This window comes from Anser brachyrhynchus, assembly GCF_964034855.1.
Source record: "Anser brachyrhynchus genome assembly, chromosome: 10".
NCBI lineage: Eukaryota > Metazoa > Chordata > Aves > Anseriformes > Anatidae > Anser > Anser brachyrhynchus.
Window position 1 is genome coordinate 19,018,595 of NC_137705.1, and position 25,872 is coordinate 19,044,466.

General features: G+C 39.9%; 1 protein-coding gene across 6 annotated transcripts in view; it reads left to right on the top strand.

Annotated features, from left to right (window-relative positions):
* ATG7 (autophagy related 7) overlaps positions 1-16,999 on the top strand; it is a 112,214-nt gene extending 95,215 nt beyond the window's left edge. For all 6 annotated transcript variants that reach the window (XR_013955725.1, XR_013955726.1, XR_013955727.1 and 3 more), the window contains one exon: positions 7,106-16,999. Coding sequence is in view for 3 of the 6 variants with exons in the window: in XM_080606735.1 (XP_080462861.1) it covers positions 7,106-7,138 (33 nt within the window). In the remaining 3 variants the exon portion in view is untranslated. The remainder of the gene's footprint in view (positions 1-7,105) is intronic.
* Positions 17,000-25,872: the final 8,873 nt, after the last annotated feature.

A 25,872-nucleotide genomic window follows, 5' to 3' on the forward strand; every position in this document is an offset into this window, starting at 1 on the left:
AAATGTGTCTGAGGCACTTTTTTTTTTTTTTTACTATAAAACTTGTATGCACTTTTTTTTGTTTCTTTTATTGGCTTGTTAAGTATCTTTTAGTTGTGTAAAAAAAAAAAAGAATGTTTTCATATAATAATCCAATGAAACAGCTGGGAAAACTACTGTAAAAGCAGAAAGTACTAATTACTGGTGAGTGCTACTCTTGGTGAGTTTGAAACTGTTTGAAATCTGTTTGAAATCTGTTTGAAACGCAGAAGGTATTTAAAAGATTTTCAACCTAAAAGTTTACAGTCGAAACAACAACAAAATCTGTATTGTTTGTTTGCCTTTTTCTACTTAAATCTACCTTTGGAAGTATTTAAAATCTTGAGGTGCCAGTTCTGCAGGATGCTTAGAAATTGGTCTGGCTTCAAGTGTGTGAGCCGGCTGAGATCCCGTGCTAAGGAGCTGGCTGAGTTGGCGGACTGACCAACTGCTGCAGTGAATGTAGGCAGTTCAATCTAGCGTAAAGCCCGTCTTGGAAGAGGATGTTTTCGGAAAAAGGCTGTGATCCCTCTGTCCCAGGGCCTCAGACTCATAGAACACCGGGTGCTCAGGAAAAAAGGCTACAGGTACTGAACAAACAATAGAAGGGTGAAAAACCAAATGCTAGACACCTGTAGCTTGATAGAATAGAGGACGTGAAAGGAAATCAGAAGAGATGTCCTGAAACGGTGATCACAAGGTTCTTAACCATACTGCAGTTGGCTAGGTGAAGGGAGAGGGGCGATGTTTCCAGTTCCTGTGAAAAGTGAGGCCGTGCATGAGAGGTATGGTTATAGTTGGGAGAATTGCAAGACAGACATAAAGAATAATGGTTGCTGCTGGTTGCAGTCAAGATGAGGATGCCTTGTGGCCTTGAGTTAGATTTTAAGCTGTGGTTATGGGCTGAAAATGCAGAATTTTGGAAAGTCTATAAAAGGAAAACAAGCATCAGTCAGGGACGCCCTCATTGACAAAAGCACAGAGTTGGAGGTGAATGTTATTGCGAGGCTTTAAACCATTTGGACAGGAAGGGCTGTGAAGCTTCTAGCTGAGACAGAAAAAAGGGACTTGTGTAGGTAGCAGGGGTGCAGGAATTTGTCAGCAGTGTAAACTAGCTAGGATAGGACCGTTGTGGACAGGGATCTGGAAAGAATATCCACTGTTTGCACTACCTGCTATTTAAATAAAGCAGCCTGGAGAAGGAGATGCAGTTTTATAAGCCTCTGATTTTTTTTTTTTTAGTTTAATTTCTTTGCGTGTGTGTGTAAGTATGTAATTTCTGCATCAGCTGAAGTCAGAAGTATCTCTTAGTCTATAGTTAAGTCTTCAAACATGCAGCTCCAGGGTAGGAGAGTATACCAGTATGCTTGTATCAGAAATGTGCTTCGATCTCTGATTTGCTCTTAGAAATAGTTTCCTTTGGGATGGTTGTAATGACTTCTGACACCTGGGTATTCTCTCCTTCAGGGTTTTCTGTCCCTCCTGCAGGGACATCTCACCTTGTTAAATGTCATGTAAGGAGTATCTGTGGCGTAAGCTGTAAGGTAAAACAAAACTGATTTTGGCTATAGATTTGCTGGTTGCAGTTTTGTTAGGGCAAGTAAACAGCCACTTCTGAAAAACATCAACTCTGTCCTGCTGCAGAAATAGGTACCTGCTGGAGCAGAACAGATAGGTGTGGATTGGATGAACAGTTGTTGTGGGGGAACCGCTGCAATTACGGTAGGATAGGCTATTTCCACTGTGAGCAAGAGTGACTCCTTATTTAGGTGTGTTACCTTAGTTTCTTAGACAGCAAAGAGAATACTTCACTATAGAGTGCACTATGCAGGCACTGTCATGCATCTTGGTATAAATTCTAAGCAAAGCTAAATGCTCTCGTTAATGTAGAATCATGTTCGTGTTGGTTTTTCATGGACAGCTTGCTTTTCTTTTTTTTTTTTTTCCTGTGGGAAAGGGGGATAAATAAGGAGTTGTTAAATATGCAAAATGCTTAAAGTTTGTTTCAGTTACAGTAAGATGAAGGGTAGGGCTTACTGTGCATCACTATCCAAGATGAAAGGAGGGTGCTGAACTTTATAATTAGCATCCCTCAGTCCATACAGTAAAGTTTGAAAAAGTTACGTGTTAGAACTTGCATACATTTAATGAATTTCAAGTTGCAATTTCATTTCTGTTGCCATTCCTGAAAGATGCAGTCACTGGACCAGGAAGAATATTAAATGAGCCACACAAGGACTGTTAATGCAGCCTGCTGTAGCTAGTTCATCTGATTGTACGTTATATTTACATACACAAATAAACATGCTTTGTCAAGTAAGTGAGGCTGCCAGAAGCTCTGATATACTGTCTCTATGCTTGAGTGTAGAATAAAAACATGTTTAACCTAATATCTATCAAAAAGCTCACTTTTATAGATGTAAAATAATTAAATTTCTTTAAATTTAAACCCATGCTTGAATATATATATATATATTTTTTTTTCATTTGTTTAGCTTTCCTGAGTAAGGGTACATTTCTAAATTGGGAAGTAAGATCTGAAGGGGCTTAACTGGCCTGGAAAGCTGCCTGTTCCCAAGTGATACCCACCGGTGCTGTTTGATGCACTTAACATCTGATTTTTAGCCTCACCTCTGCCTGTAGAATTTTACTTTTTCCTTACTCTTCACCGCCTTTGGAGCAGCTACAACATAGTAAATAATGTGGTTTTCTGAGCGGAGTGCATTTGATACACGTGTAGGTAGATTTCTCTCAGGTGTGTGTGGAAAGCAGCGCGTGGGGCATGGTGTTTGTTTGCTTCACCTCTCTTAATGAGGCAGCCAGTTCTGTGGCAATTGCTGCTGGATCCGTGCTGGCAAGAAACCTTAAAAAATCCCCTTGGGATACATTGATATTCTTGCAGGCTTGTTTATAAGGTGAACAGTAGTTATGTATTTGAATTGCACATGTTAATTCTAAGATGTGGAGCCGTGTTTCCATATGTGAATGCTACCAGGTGTTCTTGGTGTAGGAAGAGAAATCCCACTCCATTCAGTGGGATTATTGAAGATGCAATCTGAAACTGCTTGAAATCAGTCAGCGGGAATTTGTGAACAGTTACATTAATACACTTTTTCCCCCCCCATTTTTTCCTATTATGTAAGAAAATAATACCTGTCACTTCAAGAAAACAAGTGCAGGAATTCTTCTCTTATCCTGAATAGCCATAATTTCCACCTGAAATTTAAGAACCTCTGCATGGAAATTTGAATATAAAAGCAAGTACTTGAAAAAACAGGTGCATTGAGGTAATCTGGCTAGATTTATGTTTAAAAAAAAAAAAGGTTGATTTTGACAGCTAGTTTATTATCTTCCTATTTTATGACTTCTCCTGTCATTACCTGTAGCTGCATTTAGGTTGACTAAGCCAGGTGTGCTGCAGGACTGAGGAGACGTGAAAACAAAATCCACATTCACAGCTTGAGCTGGGTGTCAGGTTCTTGGCGTGACAGTCATTTTAGATCATTTTAGATATTGTCTTTCATGGCTTTCTGTGTTTCTTGATTTCTGCTCTGTAAAAGTTGTGGAGTAAAGTTTCAAAGTAATAACCAAAGTTGGCGTAGTAATAGAGCATGTCATTTAAATGTCTTTTCATGAAAAGATGTACTGCTATTAACCAAGAGCCTATGAAGTATTGTAATTTAGTTATCAGTACTGACATATAATACAACATCTTCTGTGCAGTGTTGTATAGCTTGTTTTCTTTAGGTTAACGTGCAATTGTTAGCTTTTGTGTTGAATTTTCTCCTTCTTTTTCATGTACTCCCCACCACGCTGCACATGATTTATTAAGGCAGTACTTCATTCTTCAGAGACCTGTAGGAAGCTTCAGCACGCAGTGCTGGGGTTGTGCCAGCTCTGATAGGCAGACGAAGTGTAAACTGTCTTATAAAACTGTCTTGCACCTCTTGCTCAGTCACCTTGTCACTGCAGTAGAGAGAAGTCTGTCTCCTGGAAGTAAAATACGAGCATGCTGTTCAAATGTTAAAAATAATTCTCCTCAATCCAGGATGTTCGCATCATGTTTAAATACCTGGAACCTCAGTTTCAGTCTTTCTGAAAATATTTTTGTAAGACTCCTAGAAAAGAGGTGTGCTTTAGATAGGAAATAATTGGATTGTTGTTCTTTTCTGTTCACTTTCCTGCAGTTGTTAACAGTGCTGTATTTCCAGGGCCTTAGCTCCGTAGCGTCGCTGAGTAGCTGGTGTTACTCAAATACCTAGGTGCACTTTACAAATAAGGAGTTGTATTTATTGTACGGCACATTCTAGCTATGTAAAGCTAGATAAAATTCAAGCTAATACTACACCTACGAGTAGTAAAGAGGCACGGCTGGTCTTTCTGATCTACCAGCTGTGTGTCAGAGCCTTGCATCGGCAGAGAGCTGCAAGATACAAAGGCAGGAGACTCCTGCGAATGTGCCACCCGGCCCATTTTGCACCGTTCAGGTTTCCAGTGCTGTTTTGAAGGAAGGACCTGGGCTCGAGCATGCAACCAGGTGCCAGGTTTTTGAAGCAATCTGAGGCTGAGCGGTGCTTCTCCCCCAGCCAAGAGCTTAGGCTGCCTCGTAGGCACTGCCGCCGGCTGTGCAATGGGCTGGAGCGCCGGAGCTGTGCTTGCACTGTAAGTCTTCAAGTTACTTGAGGCCCTCTATGGGTTGCCTGTCCCTGGCTATTGAGGCCAAACAGAAAACTCCGTTATTCCCCTTTTCCTCCCAAAGAGGAGTTACAGCGTAGTTAGAGCTGCTCTTTGTGCCATGTGGGGTGTCGGCGTAACGCAAGCGTTGCACATCACACGTGTAAAGCCAAAAGGCTCTCTGAGCCCCACAGAAACGATGGAACAGCTAGGCACCTTCTGGAGGGAATTGTTTCCATATCACATAATTACTAATGTAACTGGCACCCTTACCAGCCTTTTTTTTTCTTTTTTCTTTTTTTTCTTTTTTTAAAAAAAAAGGCAAACAAAAAACCAAGCAGAGTGTACTTGCCTTCTCACCCACACTGCTCAGATCAGAACTGATGATGGGAAAGCACAGAGCAGAGACGCTGGCTCTGCTCCCAGTGTATCTATTTAGTAGATAAAGAAGACTTTTAGGGATCTCAGTCAGCTTCTTTCTCTTTTGCCTTTGAATCACCTCATGGCATTTTTAAAAGTATTTATTGTGTTTCTTTCTCATGGGGGAGTGGTTTTTGAGGGTTAATATCTATGGGCTTTATTTTCAGAAATGAGAGTAGGCTAGACAAAGATGGACTATCAGTCTGAACTTTGGATTTCTTGCTTATTGCCAGTTTGAATCATACCATAAACGCTATTTAAAGATTTTGTTTTTCGTATTTATTTTCCACATCCTTGACCCTGACTGGTGAGCTGGACATTTGTGTTTGCCTTGGCAAGCTCCAAGCTGCTCATCTAGGGCAGGATGAAAACTCTTTTTTCCTTTTGTAAACAAACTGTTCCTTCAGTATTTTCCATAAGGATTTACACCACCATTTTGCAACGCTTCTAGGAACTGAGAAAATCCTGCCATTCAGAGTTTTCATTTTACACAGCTTGTAGAACTGCATAGAAATTTTTGATTTTTATATGAGTAGTTGCTTCCTGGGGTTGGATTTGAAGAGCCTTTTTCAGAATATTTTCAAATTCCAGAAATATCACATTTTATCATGAAGGTTTTTACTAAAACTATAGGTAAGTATTCTTTGTCACCTGTCCAGAAATGTGGTTGTGTGTGGTTATTTGTCTAACACCAATATGTGTGCAGACCAGCCATGAACACATCTTGGTACCTTTACACATCTTGGTACTTTTTATTGGGAGGTAGAATACACAATTTTAAAGCCAGCTAATGCTACAAACAGAATTAATGTATTGGTATAAAAAAGTTTAAATCTTACCCAGACGTGATGTACCATCATTATCTCTGTGTTCTCGATTGTAAAGTTTTCTGTTATACCATTTTGTTGTGTTGAACTCTGAAAGGTTTTACAAGAGTTTGAATGATCCTGAAGAAATGTCTACATATGGGTGGCTTTTTGCTGGCAGAGATGAGCTAGCTCTGTTCAGATGATCAGAACCAAGCAGGTCAGAGCCAAATCCAGCTGAAAGCTCTGTACCTGTCTTAGTCCTGATCCCAAGCTACTACAAGCCCTGCCAACTGGAAAGAGGGTAAGAGGGTATTTGCCGTGAACTAAACCTCAAAAAAAATCATAAAAACCTTTTGTGAGCACCCACATTTCTCCAGAAGAAAAAGTTTGTAGAATATATTCAGAATATGGTCACATTTGATTTTTTTTCAACCAGTTTTGCTTTCAAGTCCCTATATTTTTCCTAAGGTCATGCATTCTGCTCCTTGGTAACTGGTATGAATTTGTAACCCTCACTTCAGTATGTTCATAAGGATGCCAGATTCCTTGGTGTTCTGTGAAAATACTTTTTTCCCCCAATCTACAGATGCTCACTGAACATGGCCAAGTAGCAAAATAAAAGTACAGTTATATAGAACTGCAGAAGTAATCTGTGTAAATTTTTGATTTTTTTTAAACAATAAAACGTTTTAAAACAAATAAAAAGAACAACTTTTTACTTAGCTTTTCATCTTTATGTTGCCAATTATGAGATCTAATATTTGGGCGAAAAATGTTGTATTGGAGAACAACTAGTTCTTCATGAGCGTCTTGAAAATTTTCTGCAGTTTCTAGTAAAGTATGCTATTTATTTTATTATCCAATCAAGTGTGTGCTAATGAATCAGAAAAACAAAACTAAATGTCTGGTTTTTGCTCTGCTGCTTACTGTAAGTGATAATAAATAGCAAATAGCCTATCTGACAGTTCAGGAACAAATGCTGAAAAGTAAGCTGAAAAACACCGCCGAAATAGTGAGTGCCATGTAGGTTGTTAAGAGAAGAACACCGAGAAGAGAAGAACACTAGTCAACAGTCCATAAATGTTATTTATTCATCCTTTTAAATAGTAATACTAATTTTATAAAGGTATATTAAAAGCATACTTGAACTCCACAAACTAAAGTTACACTTCATTCTCTTGCAGATCTGGGATATGAGTGATGACGAAACAGTCTGAAAATCAGCTGAATAAGGTGGAAGATGACCTACTTTGGACTGCAGTGCTGCCTTTTATCTGTTATTTGACAAGTTAATGATTGCTTACCTATTCTGACTGCTACAAATATGAACTATAAACCACATAGTGACATGGATATCTTCACCGTAAAAACAGTCTGTTATGGATATAACTCTTCTTATTTTCATTTTTATCATGTAAATAACCAAAGCAATGTGGTTATGTTTAAATTTCTTCTTCTCTCTTTTTTTTTTTTTTGTTTTTTTTGGTTTATGTATAAAATATGCTGCTTAAGTAAAGTTTGGTGTTTTATTTGTTCCAGTTTTTATTTTCTTTGTTAACAGACATGTCTAAGCAGCATGTCTAAATGTCCTTTTTTTCATCTTTACTTTTATACCCCTGTAGCTAGAACTAGTTAGAACTTATTATTGAGATTGAGAATATTCTGCTGCTGGGTATTAAACTGCACCTTTATTTAAAGGAGAGCAGGAGTAGGTAAGAACCTATATGTACAGCCTATGCCACATTGCTTGCTCTTTGAAAGTACGTATTCATTATTTCCCTTTTCTTTGTTTTAGTATGATTGTTCTTACCTGTGTCAATGGAGGTGTTATTCTCTGTAAAGATCTCATAATTTCACGCTAAGGAAAAAAACATGGTTGGACTTACATTTACACAGGAAAGACCAAAATGTGTTTGTATCAAGATTAGTCTCCTCTGAAGCTTAGAGAATGCGCTATTATGTAGTAAAACTTGCTTTAAAGGTGATTCACTGATTCAGTAAAAACTTGCAGAGAAATTCTTAACTGAAATAAGACATTGGTTCTCTAACTGCCATTCTTGAGTGCTGTCATATGCTATTTTACAGGTGTTAATAGACACCAATTCTGATTGTCATTTTGGCTGGATTTTAAGTATTTCAATTTTTGTGGCATCAGGAATAGCTTCACAAATATGGCTGATCACAAACAGTAGTATGAGAATCCTTGATGGATTCTCAAGAATTTGTTAAAAAAAAAAAAAAAAAAGTAAAATATCAAAGCACCTTACTACAAAATTGAATCTATTGTTTTTTATCTTGCAATGCATTTTAGAAGTATATTTGAAACCCGTTTTATGGCTTTATGTTGTGGAGACTCTGGACTTTCTTGCTCCAAAAAAATGCAAATCGCTTTATCTGGCAATTTTTATCTCCTGTATATATTATGAAGACTAGTTGGTAAATCCAATTATTTCAGTTTATTTTAGTTCCTTCCTTAACATAAGCTCTGAATATCTGGTGCAGATAATTTCACAGCTTCTCTCTTACTCCACATCGGAGGAAGTTCTGTCAGGTCAAATTCACCTAAAAGCAAGGATATCTGCGACTCCTGTATTCCATTCATAAAAGAAGATTTATTGAAACATGCTGAGGTTTGCATTAAGTGTCTACAATACTTATTTATTGTTTGTATTTCTTGTAACTATTATATTAATAACATTTAAGTGATTACTTAAGTAGCTTTAAGGGAATGTCCTGTTTAGCTGACTTCATTGTAATATGTATATGAATCAATTTTTTTTTAAAAAGACTAATAACCATAGGAAGCTGATCTTTTGGTGGTTAGTTAATGATTAATAAGATTGATAACATGCCATGTCTGTTTTAAAGCAGTTTGTTAATATACAGAACTACTTATGAAGTCAAATGATTTGCTGATTTGCATTTCTGTAGTTCAACTGGAATCATTTGCAAGTATCAGGATATTTTAAAGGGAATCATCTCATTTTTATCTTTTGGAGTTGCTGAGTGTAGAGTGTAAGAGTCTTCTGCAGTTTTTGATTACCTGAAACTTCAAAACTAGACATCTTTCAGAAATCTGATAAGCATTAATCATTATTTTAAATACGTAAAACTTTGATTATCCTGTTAAAGTTACATTGCATCTTTACATTGAAATATCTGTTTAATTGCAGAAGTATGCAAGATCTAAAAGTTCAGAACTCAGGGTTAATATGATGTTTCCTTACCTCTCTAATTTCAGTAACATACAATTCTCTGAGGCTGAGCTGCTTCCTGTACATATGCTTCCCAGATGTCTCTGATGTTCAGAAACACTTCAGTGTGACTTAGAATAACTTCCGTTGTCTAACTTTAATGTTGTTTTCTTTCTCCTTGTGGACCAAAATTGTTCTTATTTTGCTTTTATTCAATGTCTAGGCATTTACTGAGTGAGAAATCATGAGAATACATTCAAATGAAATACCATTAACATTTCCATTACCATTCAAATTCAAATACCATTAACAGATAAACATGTTTATTTACTGGCTTGTGTGTACTTTAATGGCAGGATTTTGGCACAGCCCCTTCAGCTGCAGATACTGCTGTTTAGTAGAAGCTAAACTTTGACCTTTCTTCGTGGAGTAGGTAGGAGTTGTATTTGTTCTGCCATGACTTCCTAGGCAGTGCTGAAGAGCCCAAATTCATCTTTTTGCTGTACAACCCAGCAGCCACCATGGCTCCCCAGGAGTAAACCAAATCTGTTGGGAAGAGGGAATGAACAGCCTCAGAGGAACCTACTCTTCTTTCTAAGCTATCTAACAGAAATGTAATGGCATTACATGGCAGTGTGTTTGGGACCGTATCTCAGAGAACGCAAATATGACACCTATATCTCACATCTGGAAAGCCATTTAATACTGTTAGAAGATGACAGATCTTGATGGAGAGCTGTTGACATCATTTTTGTGTTTGAATACTATAAAATCTCATGGAACAAATAGCTTCCATTTTGTTTTAATGCTTTTACTGTCCAGAATTTTTATTGTGTGCTATCTCTTCAATGTGTTTTGGTGGCTGAAGTCTAGGATTTGTTATGGAGTAGCACCACATTCTTAAAATGAGGAACTTGAAATTATCTGAGTTCTTTAAGACCCTCACTTGCTTTCATCCTTGCTTTCACAATCTGCTGTTAAATCCTCTTTGCCTGTGTCTTAGTCTGTTGATCTGGAATAAATTTCACTTAGGGCATGCCCTTTATGTTAGGTGTAAATTGCCAGTAAAATTGTATGCAGTAGGGGGTTTAGCCCACATAAGAATGTGCTCCATGGAGCATGGGGCTAGTTTGAGTCTGAAGCCTTCAACAAGTTCTACAAGGGAGAAGGGGCACAAATGTGTAAACAACACTTAGATCCATGCAGAAAGATTCATGATGTTCCAGACATGGTCTAGAAAGTCACCAAGGTATGGAACCTTAAATATATGCAATAGAAGTAGTAGCAAAAGTGCATATTTTTCCATGTATAAGTGGTTTCTTGTAGTTTCTCACTTGTCATTTGTAATTTCCCTCTTCCTTTAATTTCTTACTTATACTGTGGTAGAAAACTTTTATTGATATGGGTTTTGTGTGTTTCTGAACTTTTTACTCTGCTATTGTTTAGTATTCTATAATTAGGATCATGTTATATCACTGTTGTTTCTCCCTCGTACTGAATGTGTATTAGCTATTCTTTTAATTGGAATTGCTAATATCTAGTTCATCATTGCACTACTCTGGCACAGCGTTGGGTCATGCGCAGTTCCTGACTTGCCTTTGAATTTTCATCCTCTTTTCAAGCTGGATCATAAAGAGTCAGATTGCTGAGATGTGACTGAGAGTAGTTTTTGGTCTGCAGGATTCCCAATAATGTCGATAATGTGTGAAACAATCACTAACCTTCTGATACCAGTTTTTGGGATCAAGAACAGCTCTGCCTGTTTCTTATGGAACCGTTAAGAGCCATGACAGAATCCATGAGTGTATTTCATATGGTTTCTCTTCAGAGTATAACCATATCTTAAGAGTTCAAGGAGAGTCCTAACTCTCCTATGGGAATAGGAAGGATAGCTCACATTCTTGAAAATCTAAATATGTCACAAGCCAACACATAATTAAAACTTTCTTGTCATTCTGCCAGTTGAAGACATCTCTGTTGTGCAGTGCAAGTCCAGCCAGTCCTCCACGCGGTGCCAATAGCCATTCTTCTTCTGTTCAGTGGTTCAGCGTTTGCTGTGTGAACTTTGCATTACAAGTACTCAAAAGCTGACGAGAGCATGAACAGCTGGATGGTAGGATTTTTTCTTGCTACTTTCCCAATTTTTACACCCGAAGTTTTAGTTTTTTCTTTTTTTTTGTTATTTTTTTGTTTTTAAATAATAATGCAATACTTTCCTTAGAAACAAATAAGCATCTATATTACAAAGAGAGCCATAAAAAAATATTTGTGACATGGTAAACTTCATCAGACTTCCTAAGAAACATAGTCTGAAAGATGTCCTAAGCCTCTTATCATGTTTTCCCAAATCTTTTGACAAGACTTCCTTAATTGTTTTTTGTTTTATTTTATTTTATTATTATTATTATTAATAATAATAATTTTCAGTGCAGATGTTCTGCTTTTGTATATCATACCAAAATGAAACTTTTCCTTCTGGAGGGTTTTGTGCACCTTTTCTCTTTTAGAGCACCTGAATTAACAGTTAAAAAAGACAGAAATGCCACACTAGAAGAACTTTGGACTGTCTCAGTCTGTCAATGTGTAAATTCCTAATCTGTGAAAAACCTGCCTACCTGTCCCATTTCAGTTCCAGATCTCTTTCCCTTCCAGTTGCCTGGACTTTCTCCAGAGCCCTTACGGTGTTTAAAAATACTGCGGAACCATACAGGTAGTGCTTTAGGTTTGAGATTAATACAGACTTTACCTATTAGCACTTCAGCTGTCCAGTGTAATCATTTTTTCAAAGTTTTTCTTATTTGTACAGCACTTAACAGGTTTTGGAATAAAAAACAGAACAAAACAAAACAAAAACACAACACTGTTTATTGACAAAGAATGTTTTCAGTCTCCTTTATTATCAATAAACCACACCCTTTGGTCCACTACCACTGACAGTGGTGATTTACAGTGAGCAGTGACCGATGAATGGAGGGACTGAAGGGCTTCCTGCTTGGTGATAGTGCTGCTACTAGGTTGACACAGAGAGGTTAACAGTCCCTGCTTTTTTTTTTTTTAATTATTATTATTAATTCCCCAGCTGTAAAAAATGTAAAATGTACAGAAATTGGATATATATATATATACACTTGGCAAAGAATAGCTCTGTTTTTTGTTTGCAGTTATCCCAGGTCAAAGGAACTAATCTGTTGCTCTGCCCCATTGTTTTGTTGAAGTATTGTTGAGGATTGTTTGAAGTCATGCAGTGCTAACCAAAATAGGCTGTGGCTTGGGCTAATTTGTAGCCACTTTTCTTTTAAGTACAGTAGCTGAAATTCAGCAGTCCTTATTCTTCCACCAGCTAATGACTGGTGCTTTGTCCAGGTTATAGTGAAGTCTTCTGAGTGAGTCACTTGAGGATTATTTTAACCTGGCAAATTAAATCGGTGCTGCAAAAGGGAAACTGAAGCTACTTCTATAAGAATTAATAGCAACACACTGAAGTAGCAATGACGTGATATACGTTAAGGTATTCTCTATCGTAGAGCAGCAAATTTTTCCTCTGGTTTTCCAGTTTAAATGATCTCACCGCAGGATAAGGATGCAGAGGTGTACTCCAACCATCTATAATTTCAGATACAAATAGCTGCCGTCGGTAACTGACAATACAGTGTCTGCCAATGGCAACTTCACCATAGCATTTTTTCAAATCTGATGGAATTATTTTGGCCATTCTTTAACAAGATAGTCAAAGCTTCCGTCAGCTGTTTGTCTGAATTTTGCATATGAATAGCATGTTTTTTTTTTTGTTTAGTCAGGCAGTGCTCACTCACAGTTGTACCTTCTTGCAGGCACTTCCTTGGACTTGGGAATAAAAGGGGGCAGTCAAGAGTTCTAACACAAATGTGTTAGGTTTCCTGGCATGGAGTTCACTTTGTGTTCCCATTTCCTGTAGCAGTCTAAATGCCCGTTTCAACTTGTTTTGCCAATAGAGAGCTATATAGTACATTGATATAATGTACAATGCTTTGCCTCTGGAACTGGAGGTCACGTGCACACATGCATTTCATTTTAAGTGCTAGAAATTTCAGATTATTTATTAATAAAATATTTTAGCAAGCTAACAGGAAGGCAGCAGCATGCACAAAGTGTTTTACTGCTGCAAATAAAGGTGTGCTTTTTTAATTCAATTTTTTAAATTTAATTTTAATTTTTTAATTAAATTTAATTAATTTGTAACTTCTCTCCTTTCCCATACAGTTACTTTCTGTTCTTAAAGCACTCTTTAGGCATTCAAAAATTCAGGCTTGTGTGCAACTTCAGTTTACATTTTAGCACTGGGACATTTGATTTTTTGTGTGATCTCAACAGAACAATTCATTTCTAGATTTAGTGAACTCGTATTATGCAGTACATAAGTAAGAAATGGGAGGCGTTATTCTGGTTTCTTTCATACAGAGGAGGCCACTAATGTTTTCCTCACTTTCTCTTTTGGTCTAATGTGTGTGCGCGCTTAAAAAACTTCAGTTTGTGCATCCCTGCCAAGATGAGGGAGTGCTAAAGGAGTTTGGTGCATTTGAAATACAAGCTGTCTTCTCATTTCTGTCATAATTCTACTTTCTAAATCAAAACCAGTATGGGCTAAAACCGTGTGGAGAAATGCTGCTAAAATTGTTGCCGCATCATGTCAGTATAGACTTGGAAGAACAGCGAGGGCAACGGAGCTTCCAAGTCTGGCCCATTCTGGCTGCGTTTGAACCTCTGGTTTTTGACAGCAGTAAATTGCTGCCCTCGTTTTTTTCATCATCTCTTTTTGCTTTATTTCCTCCCCAGCCCCATTCTGCCCCTTGCTGGTAGGGGAGGGGTGTGGATGGACAAACAAATTAATTTTTAGTGTAAAATCTCTTTCAAATTTGGATAAGAGGAAAGGAAATCTATAAAGTAGGTATAATTTGCTTGAGGGTTTTGCTTTGTCTTTAAATGTCTCTGTTTTCATTTTGTGCTTAAAAGTCTGACTTTCATACAGTAATTCTGTAGGTGTTACCACTTCCTCAGGAACCTGTGACTCAGGCAATGTATAAATGAAGTGACATCACTGGCAACTTTTGTTTGGATTGCCTGTTTCCTAAATAGGGACTGTTGTTTTTTTCTTTTAATACTTGCATAATTGTTTTTTGTTTTGTTTTTGTTTGGGGGGAGGGTGAGGGTGAAATGAGGAGGTTTAGTTATCTAAGGCAGCCTTGCTATTACAACTAACCACACTGAGTGTTTTATCCTTTCGAATCATTGAAATTACCAATACTGAAGTTTACTTAGAAGATTGGCACTTCTACGCAAGGTATTTGTGAATGAAATCACTGTAATTAGGCATTAGGAGAGTTCTGTTGGTATAAAGCATTCTTAATTCACTGCTGATATGTTGAGAAAGGAAGAGGGGGGAAACGGAAAAGGCCTGAGCAGGATTTTCCATTAGTATTCTGGAAGTAGTGCAAACAAAAGAAATGTTTTATACTACTGGCTAAACTGCAGTTCTAAGTGGCTCTCCCTTGCTGCTCTCAGTAGCTTGTATTTATACCACAGGAGATTCTTGGTAGATTTCAGTGTTTATGTCCCTGTAACTGATATTTTTCAGTGATATCATCATGTATATATGTAAGTAAAATAGGAGGACCTGGAGTAAGGTTTGCTTCTTAGCAGAGTGTCTGCAGACAGGCAGGAGCGCCGGTTGCAGCAGGCCCGGGGGGGGGACCCTCAGCAGCTGCATTTCTTCCTCGGACGCAACTCCCCTGATGTCACTGCAGGAGCTGGCTGCTAACCGTGAGGAGTCATGTCAGGAATTGTTGTCATCGGAGGAATGCGGGGAGTTGGATGTCTGTCTAGGTCATTTATTCCTAGTGTTATGGGACGGGCTATAAAAGAGTTGCATTTATTTATTATTGTCACGCACAAAGGATCACTGTTCTTTTGTTTAAATAGTAACAGCTTTGGGACTTCATAGGCACCAGTACAACAGAGGCTGCAGAGTACAGCAGAGTCATTTTGGCTCTGCTTCGGTTGTATCAGTTCTCACTGAGTAGACAATGCCATTGTGGCTGCACTTTAAAGGAAAATGCAGAGAAAGCCCATGTGTTCAGGGAGGTGGTGTTAGTGGCTGCTGTAGGTTATGGTCTTTCTTCTGATTATCTCAGTCCATCTCAAACTTTGGCACTGTTAAGAACTGCATCACTAAAGTTATTTTTTAAATAAGATGCTAAACCAAAGTCCTAAAAAAAACCCCAGGTTATATATGTCTTCGTAGGGTTTTGTTTTTAATAATGTAGATGGCTTGGTGATTCTTATTTTTTTTTTTTTAATTATTATTTCATCCTCTCTTCCTGAAGTTACTGTTCAATTTCCTTTGGATCCTTCATTTTCTAAATGACCCTTGTGCAGGGTACTGCATGCTGTTATTGAAAAACTCCTACTCAAGTTCCACCCAGTGGCTATTAGAGCAATAGTTATGTATTATTATTAGTACTAAGTCAGAATGCTTTGAGATGATAGATGGTATAAATGTAACAACATTACAATTACTTGGTCACTCAGACATAACATGAAAACAGTTTTTCTCCACTTTAATTCAAATGTTTGCTGTTGTATGTCTCTTGCATGCTGAACTAGACAGTATATGTGATTTTATCTAGTGTAGTACTAGGAGTGAGTGAGCTGTTCATGTTCTGCCCCATGAGCCCTGCTGGGCAGCAGCTAGTGTGTGGAACGTAGCTGGCTCATATGCTTTTGAGAGACTAGTGCTCTCAAAAACCACAGGAGTAAGGCATCTCAGCTCCTTGCTAACTGTACTTTGTTGAATAGGAATTCGGCAGTGTTCAGCAGTGAAACATTGCAAACCGAGACTGGCTTCTTTGTAGCTGCTTGCTCAGATTTGCAAGGGAGAAGGAGGGAGCAAGTCAACATGTGTGCACACAGCGTTTCTCTGTTGCTGGAGATATTAAAGTTTCATTTCCAACAATAGTATCCATTACTTAATTTAGCTTCCTGCTGTTGGTATTTGGAAATGTCATTAAGAGATTCTGATGGATAATGTCAAGATACACAATGCTTAAAAATCAGCTAGGAACAGTGACTAATAACATACCTGTTGATCTGAGTGCATGAAAAAGGATGTGATTTAAAAGTCAGTGGTATAGATTATATACTTGAGCATCAGGAGGAGGCTGTCTTTTTTGGCTATAAGGGTACGTAGTGGTATGTTGTTTCAGAATATGACCAAATTACTGTTTTTAAATTATTCTGTTGCTATAATAGTAAGTGATTGTGGCTTCATAAATTTTTGAAGCCAAAATGTTATGTTCCAGCTTTCACAGTATGAAGTGAGTTTTAAAAGCACTTCTTTATTTAAAGAAACTTTGTCCTCTCCATAATTGTCATAAACATGGAAAGAAGGATTGAGACAGGACACGGGCTCTACCACAGACCTCCAGTGAAGTCACAGTAAGTCACGTCATCTTTGCCTCCCATCCATTGTCTGAGCTTGTTTATTGGTAGAGTCTCTTTTGTTGGGTCAATGCCTACTACAGCAAGACCAATCTTGGTCGAGTCAGCTAGGCAGTAGAAGAGCAGAAATGTATATACAGGTATATTGCATCTCTAACATAGTCAAATAATGCCTTTTAATTTAAGCACCGTGGTCAAGGAGTTAGTGAAATTCATTTGTCTTAATTTTTGGATGCCCGATTTTGGATGCTGTAAGCCAGACTTTCAGTGATGTCTTAAACTGGGTTTCAGAGTTCTGAAAGGAGTCTGATTTCAAATGTAAAGACAATCATACATTAAGCATGTATTTTAAATTTTTTATGTGTGTAAAGGAGGATTAAATAAATAAATCTGTTGTTAACTTTTAAATGATTGCTGTGTCAGTTTGACTCTTTATGTCTATATGTGCTGGAAAGTATGTTTACCAGAGCGAACATTAGGTTTTGTGTAACAAATCAACTGAGATATTGAGGAGAAGAGCTTTGTTATTCTGTGTAAAAGAAATAAGGAAAAGGAAGAAGTTAGCTGGATGCACTTTTTAAAAACGACTTTCTGATTTTGAGGTTTGTGTTTGCTATCAATGTGACGACTAGAAGCTTAACTGTTTCACAGCAAGTGCACTCTATCCACATTATGCCTGGATTGTTAGCATAGTTGGCGAGCAGGGTAATATAATTTAGTAATCCAGTCTGAGAGTGGTCAGAAGTAACATCAATTTTGTTCTCGAAGGTCTGCACTCCCTTTTAAAGTCTCTGTTCTCAGCAATTAGAGGTTTGGGTTCATTTGCAAAAGGAAGGTGTGGATTGACTTTGGTAATGGAACAGAAGAACTAAGAAGCAAGAACAGATCTTAAAAGGGAGAACTGGGGTAAGAATTGGTCTTGGTTTTTTCATTTGCCTTCTTAACAAACATCTCTTAATTAGTTCTGATCATTTAATGTAAAGATACTCCGGAGGAGAAAAAAACTTTTTAATCTATTCCCAGGATAAAACGTGTAAACAAGTTGCCATCACCTGTAGTTTGTTGGACTATATAGTAGTGGTGGTGATGTGCGTGCATTTTACTAAATTTTCACAGTGTTGCCATTGGCTGTTTTCCCCTGCTAATCTTTTCATGAATGAAGTACAAAATAAATCTAGCCTTACATATACAATCACTTACTTCATAAAAGAGCAAAGAGAACTTCAGTTGTGAAAGAAGAGCAAATAAGCTGAAATCCCTTGAAGTCATTCCCCACAGCCCCAAATCTCTATTGTAATGAAGCTCCTGTCATTCGTTTGTCCGGCCATGTTAATATTTCCTTTTCTTCCCGTTTCCATTCTAGCTGGGAGATATGAAAGGGCAGAAGAAAAGCACAAGTGCCAGAAGAAGAGGAACCTGGAGGAGAGCCAGGAAAGACAGCTATAAAGATATTTATGTTTGAGGCTTTAGAAGCAATGGATCAAGAATGACCCAGTTTAGGAGCTTTCCCGTCAGAGGTATTCTCATTGGCTTTGATTAGCTTTCATTCCTCCCAAGAGCTTCAGTTCATTTTCTGGTCAGGGTCTGTCTATGGGAAAGTCTCTAGAGACTTAGCATCAATTCTCTTCTATACTGGGGCTTCCACTTGAGTTGCTCTAACTATAAGGTTTCAAAGGTTTACAGGGAGTACAGGTTAGCCAGGCAGCTTTCTGCCCTCTCATTCTGTTGCAAAAATTCAGTGCTGCTTCTGTCACCCAACTTTCAAGCACTCTCAGGGAAGAGAACATTCTTAATTTATTATAGAGGAGTTAGACTGATAGGCTTGCTTAAGTAGTCTTCTCACCCACAAACAAAGGGTCTTTATGTCTGGAAACTTCATGATGTGATCCTGCACCTTAACAAATGTTCCTTACACTCTAAACACCATCATATGTGGAAATTTTTAAAATGTTTTCGTTTGAGGTTATAGTGTAGCTAATTCCCATGTCAGGTTTGCAAAGCTAAGCAATGGATGTTTCCCAAGGAGAGAATCTCTACTTTTCATCAGTCTGACTCGTTGGGTAGACGATAGTTTTTGCAACTCTCAAAATGTTGTTGCTGGTCTCCCAGCACTGTTGTTTTTTCTTCTTGGGGGAGGGGGAGAGTGTAGGGGGGTGTTTTTGGTATTCCTTCAAGTCCCAAGAATCTGTTTTCTTTAGTGTTAAAAAGAACACATCTGTTTTGTGGCTGTGTAGAAAGACTTCAAATGTGAAGCTAAATGGTTCAAGAACAGAATTAATTCCAAATGTAATTATTTATAATAACCTGATTTTAGCTTTAATTTTGCTTCTGAAAAGATTCCAGTGAAATATTTTCTCATGCAGTGATTTCACTAAGTTCTAGAGTAAATAACATGGTTGTGGTGGGCTATCAGTGTAACTACCTTTCCACCTTACAATTGTTCACATAAGTTAAAACCAAAATAACTGCATGGCAAGAAAGCCTTCTAGTCGCTGAAACACTTTGGTATTGTTCTCTTCATTATACTTTGGTATCTGTGCAGGACAAACACCCCACAAATCAACTGAGATTTGTACAAGAAATACAAAAGCAGTGGTCTATATCCTTTCCTCAAAACCACGGAGCAGAATACCAATTTTTGAATCACTGTGGAGCAGTGTAAAGAAAACCTGAAGTCCAAATCCCGTTGATTCTCTAGAAGCAAGATTATATATTTGGCAGCTGTGGTGTATTATTTCCTCTGTATACCAGCATTAAATGTTAAATTCTGGGCAGCTAATCAAATTGGATGCACTCACAGTTTTCTTTCTGTTGAGCTCTGGAAATCAGCATTCTGAGTATGGAGTGCTGGTCTATTAATAGCTCACGGGAAGAAATTCTTCTCTTATCATTCAAGTCGGTTCAAAGGACTCTGCACAGTGGCAGATTTTGGAGCCTTGGGCAGATTTCACTTTCATAGTGACTGGGAGGTTACAGTAGGTATTGCTGTAGATAACTAACTCATGGGTTGGCACCCAACTGTGACCAAAATCATCCTGGTTTGATTCTGTTTCGTTCTAAAATACAAGTGGATATCAGGAGAAATTTCTTTACGGAAGGGGTTGTGCGGCGTTGGAACGGGCTGCCCGGGGAAGCGGCTGAGTCACCAGCCCTGGTGGTCTTCAAGAAGCATGTAGATGTAGAACTTAGTAGCATGGTTTGGTGGTGGACTTCAGTACCAGGTTACAGGTTGGACTAGGTGATCTCAGAGGGCTTTTCCAACCTGAACGATTCTGGGATATCTATACCAGCCAGAAGAGTTGTGTGAAGAGGGTCTCGTGCTCCTCCTGAGTGCTGAACTTTGTGTGGATGGGAAGGGCAGGATCTAGTAGAAAATAAAATGACAGGAAAACAGTGGATTGATGTCAGAGCTAGATTTACCTGTGCTGATAAAACTAATGCTTCTCTCAGGGGAAAATGTACATAGTCTACTCTAGGAGTGTGAAGCAGAAGGACAGAATGTGGAGAATCTGGCATGGGGCAACGGTTCAAAGGAACAAACTATTCATATAAATAAAAGAATATTTTTTCTTGCCTTCATTAGCTTCTCTTTCTTTAATGATGTATTATGGGTGGATCTACTGTTGACTTTAATCCTCAGCCTTTGCCCATGCATTTTTCAAATGTCCTGTGAGAATTGGTAGGACCAAAACTGCCTCCAGAGTTCAGCTATAACTGGACAGAGCAGGAGGAGAATCCCACACTCTTTCCTGTATTTCCAGGCAGAAATTGTTTATTTGTTGGATTAATCACTAAAGTTACAGACATGTCAGCAAAGTCACAATTTGATTTATTACTGCTGATCTTGCATCATCCTGAAAGGTCATAGCCTGACTCACAGAGTACATTTATAAGCCTGGAAACAACAAAAGAATTATTTTTTCTTATGAGGAGAACTCATAAAAATTTTCAGAATGAGAGCCCCAGAATCTTGCCGTGTTCTTTGTGCTGCTGGCTTGGGATATATTTTTTATTTTTTTTTTCCCCCCAAAACTCAATGTTTAACCTAATAACATCACACTAAATAGAGTAGGGCAGCTCTGAAGGGAAGATGAAGGCTAAATCAACGTATTAATGGAATGGCAGAGGAGTGGTTTCAAAGTAAAGGTATCAGAAATGGCGTTTTATGTCTGTAGTGCAGTCTTTAAAAATGGGAGTTCCTTTTGCATTTGTATGGTTGATTATTCTGAATCCTGTTCTTAGCCTATATTCAGACGGGCACATCTTTATTACAATAACAAATATGTCTTTTGTGCTCCTATATGTTATTTTCCCCTGGACTACTCTGCTTTCCTGATTTATGAATAAAATTTTCTTAAAGCAAAAGGGAAATTGTATGTGTGTGTGTGTGTGTGTGGCAGGGGGCAAAATGAGAATATTGCCTGCTCTTGAAAAAAAGTTATTTGTTTCAGTTGTTACTTTTCTAAGCTGGCTCTGCAGGTTAAGAAATGACTTCTGTGTGTTTTGATTTTGCAATTCCTGGGGGAGGCATGGGAGCCACTAGAAAAAGCTTACAAAAAAGCGGCGGAAGGTTATCGTTCAGATGACAAGGTCTCTGAACAGTGGGCAGAGATGTTCTTCCTCAGGTAGATGTTTGTTCTGGTTAATTTCTTTCCAGCATTGTCATTAGTAGGGGAAATCAGATTGGTGGTAGGAGGTTTTCACCTGGGCTCTTGCCCATTTGAACCGAGTCCGAGTTTGTAACATCTCTGAAAGCAGCCACCTCATTCGGAGTGACCGCAGGTGAGACTGGCTGGGCACCCCGGAGGGAGCAGAGCAGGGGGTTCCCTTGAGCACTGCTAAGATTTGTGCCTGGGGGAGGTGGTGGTGGAGGTGGCCTCTGCCCAGGCACTGGTTTGAAGGGGGCCTTGCTGGGGGAATTGCCCAGGGGCTGCTCCAGGAAGCCAGGGTAGTTCTGGTGGCTGCCTGTGTGGCAGGAGTGTCAAGCAAGACCAATATCAGTAACCATTAATGACATGAGAAAATGTTTGATAAATAAAAGTAACATTAAGTTAAATAAAGGTGCAACAGTGAAAGTAAGAGAAAAGCATTTTGCTGCTGTAAACCCCATAACAATGCTGTGTTAGCCATGGTGCCTCTTGAATACATGCGTTTTCTTCTGAAGAAGTTAATAGTCTGAGGCTTCCTGTAGCCTTAGCAGGAGCCCAGGAACTTGCCTTTTGGAAGGAAAAGGAAAGGCCCTTGCTTTAATCTGTAAGTATTGTTAGTACTTTCCACTATTTTCATCCCCACTCCCTGCCGCATACCCTGCCCATTCTGCCCCCTGCCCCCCCCCCCCAAAAAAAAAGAGACATCTTTTTTAACCACTTAAAGCATTTTTTTTCTGAGAAGGAAAAAAAAAAAAAAGTACTTTGTTTTAACTAACTAGAAGTAATACAACTGAAATAGTTTATCACTGGTACATTTGCAGGGCACTTGCAGGGCAAGCAAGCGATCAGGCCCAGTCAGCATGGGTTTATGAAAGGCAGGTCCTGCTTGACGAACCTGATCTCCTTCTATGATCAAGTGACGCGCTTGGTGGATGAGGGGAAGGCTGTGGATGTGGTCTACCTTGACTTCAGTAAGGCTTTTGACACCGTTTCCCACAGCATTCTCCTCAAGAAACTGGCTGCTCGTGGCTTGGACTGGCGTATGCTTTGTTGGGTTAAAAAGTGGCTGGATGGCCAGGCCCAAAGAGTTGTGGTGAATGGAGCCAAATCCAGTTGGAGGCCGGTTACTAGTGGAGTCCCCCAGGGCTCAGTACTGGGGCCAGTTCTCTTTAATATCTTTATCGATGATCTGGATGAGGGGATCGAGTGCACCCTCAGTAAGTTTGCAGATGACACCAAGCTAAGTGCGTGTGTCGATCTGCTCGAGGGCAGGAAGGCTCTGCAGGAGGATCTGGATAGGCTGGACCGATGGGCTGAGGCCAACTGTATGAAGTTCAACAAGGCCAAGTGCCGGGTCCTGCACCTGGGGCGCAACAACCCCAAGCAGAGCTACAGGCTGGGAGATGAGTGGTTGGAAAGCTGCCTGGCAGAGAAGGACCTGGGAGTACTGGTTGATAGTCGGCTGAATATGAGCCAGCAGTGTGCTCAGGTGGCCAAGAAGGCCAACAGCATCCTGGCTTGTATAAGAAGCAGTGTGGCCAGCAGGGCTAGGGAAGTGATTGTCCCCCTGTACTCGGCTCTGGTGAGGCCGCACCTCGAGTACTGTGTTCAGTTTTGGGCCCCTCGCTACAAGAAGGACATGGACGTGCTCGAGAGAGTCCAGAGAAGGACGATGAGGCTGGTGAGGGGTCTGGAGAACAAGGCTTACGAGGAGCGGCTGAGGGAGCTGGGCTTGTTCAGCCTGGAGAAGAGGGGGCTCAGGGGTGACCTTATCGCACTCCACAGGTACCTTAAAGGAGGCTGTAGCGAGGGTTGGTCTATTCTCCCATGTGCCTGGTGACAGGACGAGGGGGAATGGGCTAAAGTTGCGCCAGGGGAGTTTTAGGTTGGATGTTAGGAAGAACTTCTTTACCGAAAGGGTTGTTAGGCATTGGAATGGGCTGCCCAGGGAGGTGGTTGAGTCACCATCCCTGGAGGTCTTTAAAAGACGTTTAGATGTTGAACTTAGGGATATGGTTTAGTGGAGGGCTTCTTAGTGTTAGGTCAGAGGTCGGACTCGGTGATCTTGGAGGTCTCTTCCAACCTTGATGATTCTGTGACTCTGTGATCTTAAATGTAACACACAAGCCGTATGTCATTAACAGAGAACCACGGTGTTTTACTGTTTCAGGAAGCAGATTTGAGCTTTGTGTTTTCCTGAATTAGGAAAGGTAATGCTGATTGCACCATGAATAGCAGGACACTATCAGAAGCATTCTGCTTGCATAGTATTTGCTCAAACTGAGTAAACAGTTTAAAGATAAGCAGCTTTTTGACTATTAAATGTAGCTGGCATGTGGCTGACACGGCTTCATGTTGACAGATGCCTTTGTGTCTGTCTTTGTGATGGAGAGCACACAGATGTTCTCCTTAGCATTTAAGGAAGCTGCTGCTTAGCAAAATAAAATGTAAAATTAGAATGAACAGCGCAACTGTGAGCAGTGTAACTGCTTAGCCTCCCAGGAAAAAGAAATCGAAGAGTCTCATGCAGTAAGTGTTCTTACTGGAACTCAGTAGCTGCTTGGTCATTTTTTAAAAATAGCCTATAGAAAAAAAGTCTGGTTTTGTGCCTCTGTTAAAATATAAACGCATGTCAATCTGAATGTCCATGTATGACTAATCCCATGCCAAGCATTTTTAACAGAGAAGCGTGTCAGTCAGATGTAAATGCTTAGTACACCAATTAGCAGTTAGAAACCCCCTTAAGTGAGTGTGCATTGTTGTCTCTTGAATTGGGCTCCTGATTGTGTCACAAAGGAAAGTACGGGAAATCCATATTTAATATTTTTGAGGGTGCTGGTGTCACGTGGGGATGGAGGCTGCCTTCAGTACAGCCTTGTCCTCTGGCACCAGAGGAAGGAGCAGTGCGGGAGGAGCTTGGGCTGGGAGCAGCATGGTGCTCCAGCACCAGGCCCACTGCGCGGCAGCTCTTTGGGCACGTACCTTGGTCCCATCCCGAGGCGGTGCATCTGGAGAGCTGCTGCTCTTCTTTCTCTTTGAACCATGTGTTGTCCACGTTAAGCATAGAGCATGTATGGAGACTTTAACAGTGGTCTCAGCGAGTCGTCCGGTGCCCTTCATGAATGACACCGTGCTGTCCCAGTGACAGCTGTCTGTCTTAACTCAGTGTCTTACTGCTGTGGGAGTTCCTGCGGAGAGGGAAAACCCCATGAGTGACGTTCAGGAGCCCTGAACAGAGCCCAGGAGCTGTGCCCAGGGCGGTGATGTTGCCCTGGCACAGACCCGAGAGTGTGCACAAGTGGCCTGCACAGGGGTCCCAGCCTCCCCCTGGCAGGGGGGTTGCTGTGCTGCTCTGCTCACTGGAACAAGCCTTGGTGTATCCGGGGGTTCGAAAATGTAATGGTCAGATTTGCCGGGAATTACACAGGAATGTTTGAAACATTTCTGCAAATAAAAAGCCTGCTGTCAAGCTAATCAGTTAGTCTAGATTAAAACATGGAGAAACACTAAGTGCATCTCCTGATTAGAACTGTGTGGCAGACCAAGGACTAAGAAATTTAGACTGTACTTTTGAACTAAAAGCTACGGGGCTCTTCAGAAGATTCTCAACTAGTTCAAGGTGCTCCTCGTACTGCTTGGAAGTCAGGTAAAATGTATAAAGACCAGATTTGTCTTTGGACTTTAATTAAAAATAAAGTTTAATTTGTTGTATTGCAGTTTAGCCACTGTTTTTGCAAATGCTGTTGTTCTATTCTGGACTTAGTCTTCTGCAGCTTGCTTTCAGCCTGTGCTGGGGGAGTGAGACCTGAGTTTGCTGAGTTACTATTAAATTATTAAATGCCTCAGAGAAAATTTCAAATTAGAGAATAGGAGAAAGAAGCAGTGCCTGTGGCGTTCAATCCAGGATGAAATTACTTGCTGTCCTCTACCTTTTCTACAGAAATGATTGGTTGATGACAGTGTCTCCCTGGGATGATGCTTGGTCAGGATTAAGCCTGAATGCACTCAGGAAATCCGCTGCAATCCAGATGGCTTAATGCTGAGGGATGAGCACCACTGGGAACGCCACGTACTGAAGTCGATCAGGGACTGGCACTCAGGAGACTATGGTTATATTCCTGGTTTTGCACACGTGTAGAGGTAAGTGGTATCTACACAGTTTTGCTGGCTCTAGCCTGAATCATTTCAGCTCCTTGGGCCTCAGACACCCTCCGTCATTAAAGTGAGATAATTGAGTCTCTTTTTTAAGGCTTATGCCCTGCTGATGGAGGAAAAAACGTATTAAATATCACTCTTGGTGAGCAGCACTGCCCCTGTCAGCCTCCCAGCACCTCTCACGGGTGTACAAGCCTCTCCCATGGGAGGTGAACGTACTCCTTAGTGTGCTTGGAGGAACATTCCCTCGGGCACCTCTGGAGCCACACGGTGCTGTTGCTTTGCATGCTGTGTTGGGAAAGCACCAAGTGAAACTAGGGCAGCTGTCTGAAGAACAAACCAGCTGCTCTGGAACTATATGTAACTATAATTTAAAATAAGCAATTAAAATATCTACCTTGGCTGTCTTATACCCAAGTAATGCACTTGAGATAGCTGTTCCACAGAGAGGGGCAGAATGTTCCCATTATAGCAGAGATA